Source organism: Lolium perenne, chromosome 1 (genome assembly GCF_019359855.2).
Source record: "Lolium perenne isolate Kyuss_39 chromosome 1, Kyuss_2.0, whole genome shotgun sequence".
Classification (NCBI taxonomy): domain Eukaryota; kingdom Viridiplantae; phylum Streptophyta; class Magnoliopsida; order Poales; family Poaceae; genus Lolium; species Lolium perenne.
The window spans coordinates 149,970,118-149,974,521 of NC_067244.2; the positions used below are offsets into that span (position 1 = coordinate 149,970,118).

Genomic DNA, 4,404 nt, shown 5'->3' on the forward strand with positions numbered 1-4,404 from the left:
ACCGGGTTTGTTGCAAATCAGATATCGACCTTAACTCGTAACAAATTTTTGTAACAATTCTCCCATATGTGTACACGCTTACAGGATGTTTGTTACGAAAATAAACCTACGGGATTACGTGTGAATAGTTGTTTGGTGCAAATATTTTTTCCTCCCGTGATTTCAATGCCACGATTGCGCTGACTATCTCTTCATAGCATGCATCCCCTAAGTGTAGCATTGTTGGCATTGGAAGGCCCGTAAATATTCGTTTAAGTGAAAAGGGAAAACAAAATGCATGAAATCGGATTAACAGTTAACCTTCATACTACACAACTTGTTCAGTCGCTAGGAGAAATTAAAGAAGGGATTAAAGAAAAAACATGAAAAGGGATGCTATGCTAGCATTCTGCCTACTTTTTTTTTTGTGCCAAAACATTCTGCCTACCTGCTCCGTTGACTCGGGACACGCTTCCGAGTTGCGACGGCCCCTTGCTCGACCGACAGCGACAGGCCTACCCTCCTCACTCCTCACTTGCCCAGCTCTCACTCTGGAAGACAGCCCCGTGAGGCCGTGACCGACATCCTCTCTCCCCCCCTTCCCAAATCCGTTGAGCAATCGGCTCCCATCCGGTGCCAATTTCATCCCACCGGCTGCATGCCCCCATCGATTCAGCCCCTGCAAGATCCCAGGCCGCTGTGGCAGCTCCTTGGCGACCCCTCGTCGACCCCAGGCAAGCCGCTAGCTCCAGTTTCTCGGGCTGCATCGTCCCCTTGCCGTCCCGTACGCCAACATCGCATGCATCGGCTCCGGCACCGCCGTGCTCCAGGCCGTTTCATGGGATTTTTTCTTCCGGAGTTTTTTTTTAAAGGAAATAGGATTCCCCCCTTCTCCGATTCAGATTTGCAACCCGGCTCGAATTCCCACTCGATGCCTCTATTTAATCGCGAGCCCACCCCGCCCAACAACAGCCAGCACTAAATTATGTATTCTCCAATGCCTAGGAAGGATGCCTCCCCTCGCCGGTGGCGGCGGCGGCTGCTGCGCGAGGACCGCCTCAGTGACCTCTCTGACGACCTGCTTCTCGAAATCCTGCGCCGCGTCGACACGCATACCGCACTCGGCGCCGCGGCGCTCTCCAGGCGCTGGGCCAGCCTCCCGCGCGAGCTCCCCGCCATGGATCTCAAGGTCACGGACATACTGCCGCCGCGCTACCACCGCCTCTACCTCCTCCGCGACGACGCCAGGGAATCGAAGATCAGCTCGACTCTGCAGGACAGGAGGCGTCTAGAAGCCATCACCGGGCGGTACGAGCGGCGTGCCATGCGCGCCATGATCTGCTCCGTCAAGAGACTCCTGGCCAGCCGAGCTCAGCGGCGCGTGGAGAGGCTTTCGCTCGAGGTCTTCGCGTACAGCACCTCGCCCTGCATCAACCGCCTTGTCGTGGACGCCGTCGACTCCTGGGGCGTCCGGGATCTGGAGGTTGTTGCCACGCCGACGGGGCCGCTCGCTTTTCCGGACCCGCCGCCCTACAGCTTCCCTTGTGGCCTCATCAGCAGGAAGCCGGCCGGTCAGTCCCGCCTGCGAAGCCTCAGGCTGGCCAACTGCTTGCCCCCGCCGCTCCGGGGGTTCACCGCGCTCACCACGCTCGTCCTGCGAGACTTGCCCTCTTCCACGCCGGCGGCCACCTACGAGGGAGTGGTCGCCGCGTGCCCGCAGCTGCAGGTGCTGCACCTCGTGTCGTGCGAGTTCACGAGCACAACCCGCAGGCTCGTACTGGACGCGCCCATGTCGGAAATCAGGGAGCTTTTACTCGACGGGGAGCTCATGGTAGTGGAGCTTCGGTCTCTTCCCAAGCTCGAGAGTCTCACCAGCTTGCACGCCGACGTGATTCTGTGCTCCACTGCCGCCGCGCCGTGCCTTGCGCGCGTGAGCCTGGCCTTTTCCGTAGGCCCGCTGGAAGGGGACAGTTTCGCCGCGCTGAACCGCCGGCATCAAGACTGCTTGATTCGCATGCTCTTGGAGTTCTTCCAAGGTGCCATCAGTGTGAAGGATCTCGTCCTGCGGTTTACTGGGCCAGAGATGTGGATCCTCCCTAAGAATCCCTTCTCTGCAATGTCAAACCTGAGAAGGCTTCTCGTTGCGGATGTGCCTTCGTCGTGGGACATCTCATGGCCGCATCTCCTCATCCAGGCGGCGCCATTGCTTGAAAGCCTTTACGTCCATGCCTCCCATGGCGAAGACGAGACGCGTCAGGAGGTACTGGGTGAAGCCTCCTCTTCTTCACGCCATCACCATTTGAAGGAGCTGGTTGTCATCAGCTTTCAGAGAACGGAGAGGCAGATGCACCTTGTGAGGTTCGCCGTGGAGATATCAACGGCACTGAAGCGTGTCTCTCTGCTCAAGCATGGACATGTCATGGACAAGGGACCGTCTTGTGACTGGGAGGTGGTGAGCCAGCCGAGCACATGGAGCCATGAGGAGGGACTCGCCGTTCTCGATGGGATAGGTTGTTCGGCGGGACAGATCCAAGTGATCCTAGGTTGAAATCCCCGCAGTCACTTATCTTAATTTATGATGCTCATGAGCTTTTATCTTGTCAGCTTTGAGAAATGAAGGTCGATCGATGTACTTTCTAGCTCCCCAATTCAAATAATTGGAGAGGGTGGGATTTTTTACCTCCCCTTCCAGTATACTGAAGAAAAGATTGCTTTATGTAATTCACATGCCATGTATCTTGACTGAAACATTTCATTCAGCTATCTTAGTGCTGCTTTTTTTTTTCTTTCTTAATAACTTGCTGGACAAAGAGATCATGTACTGTGCTTGAATATCATTGTTCATGTTTTCTCCTCTTATAAGCTCCTCTCACGGATATACAGTGATGATCAATGTTGCGCCGATTCTCTTACTGTCAAAAAGTTCATTGCTTTCGTCTTGTAAACTAAGATGAGCACTTTTCACCATTCCCAGCACAGCAGCCTGCAAAAGCCCTTCAGAAAATGCAGACACTGAATTGAAATGCCGGAATTTGAATCACCTCAAGCTTAGTGCAATAGTTCAGATATTATTTTCTTCAACTTCTTAGAGTCCAAGGTAATTCTACTACAGAAGTTCGATAAGGTTCCAAGGCTGTGTTTGGCATTAGCATACAGAAAGTCAGCAAGCTGGGCGAGGCCGGTGGCGCGTGCCTTTCATTAATCTGCATGCTGGCGGTGCTAACTCTGGTCCCACGGCCTGCCCTCTTCCAGTTCGCCAGGTCTCCAGGTACCTTAGGAAGTTCATGGATTATCTTTTCTTTCACCTCTAATTAGATATATGTTAAGTATGCAATATCTTGTAGCTATTTGAAACTCTATATATGGACCGGCCTTTTTTAGTTTGATCAGTTTTTGTGTATTTATTTATGGACAGCTATTGTTGTTCAACTACAGTGCAAATGTCATGGAGGCTATTTTTTAGGAGATAGTGACATTAGATTGAACAGTGATGATCTGCACATATTTCTGCAAACATAGGTATCCTACGACCATACATAATATTTGTGTTATATATTGTATATATAATGTTTGTGATGCACCGTTCTCGTAGGTATCCTATGTCCGTATATTTGAGTTGGTGGTGGAAAAGGAGGAAATGTATGCCGAGCCGGCTGAGCGAAAGGTGTGAAAATTTTGGGCCATCATCTGTTTATTTTTCTTTTCCCTGTACCCCCACTTGTTGGTTTGACCTGAAAATTTCTTCATATGCTGTTCCGTGTCTGTGTCTGTTCTACGACTTCTATGAAATGGGCATCTAATTAAGTTGCACTCCAACATCTGAATTTTCTCTCCACAAGTAATTCAATCCAACTGAATAATTGATATAGCAATCTCACTCTTAAGTAGACAAACTCAGTGTCCTGATTTTTCCATTGTACTGACTATTGTTTGGCTTCTCTGGGTATGAAAGGTCATATGCTTCCGCAGGCTAGGTTTATCTTATATCAGTTCATGTCGGAAATTGCTCATTTTATTTATGTCACCATTCGTCTAAATTTAAATGTGATGTTATTAAGAATTTAGAGTTATTAAAGGCTTGCATTCATACCTTCTCCAGAAAATTTGTTGGTTCCTTTTCTTGATTATTAAAAACCTCTTCCCCTTCCACTAAATAAAATCCCCTCGATCTCACGCAGGATTCTAGCGACTCGCTGGTCAACTATGAGCGGAGGGAGATCAGGAGCAAGCAGGCATCGCTGGCAGGTTGTAAAAGAGGGGAAGAGGAAGATGGAGGTCGTGATGCATCTACGGCGACCGTGTCATCCTTCCTGTGATGACAACACTCGTAGCAACAAAGTGCGGATCAGGAGAAAGTACCCGTGGCCAACAGCTTGGGTATGCGACGAACGATATAATTTTCTTACTTTTGTTCTCTTATCAGGA

The 4,404-nt window shown here is 50.4% G+C and overlaps 1 protein-coding gene across 1 annotated transcript; it reads left to right on the plus strand.

Moving 5' to 3' along the window:
• The first annotated feature begins 512 nt into the window (after positions 1 to 512).
• LOC127307426 (uncharacterized) lies at positions 513 to 2,841 on the plus strand. The gene has a single exon (XM_051338156.2). The coding sequence runs from the start codon at positions 965 to 967 to the stop codon at positions 2,525 to 2,527; it is 1,563 nt and encodes a 520-aa protein (XP_051194116.1). The 5' UTR covers positions 513 to 964; the 3' UTR covers positions 2,528 to 2,841.
• The last annotated feature ends 1,563 nt before the right edge of the window (positions 2,842 to 4,404 follow it).

Excerpts from the sequence above, each read along its gene's own strand:
- LOC127307426 (XM_051338156.2), top strand. The coding sequence starts at position 965 with ATGTATTCTCCAATGCCTAGGAAGGATGCCTCCCCTCGCCGGTGGCGG.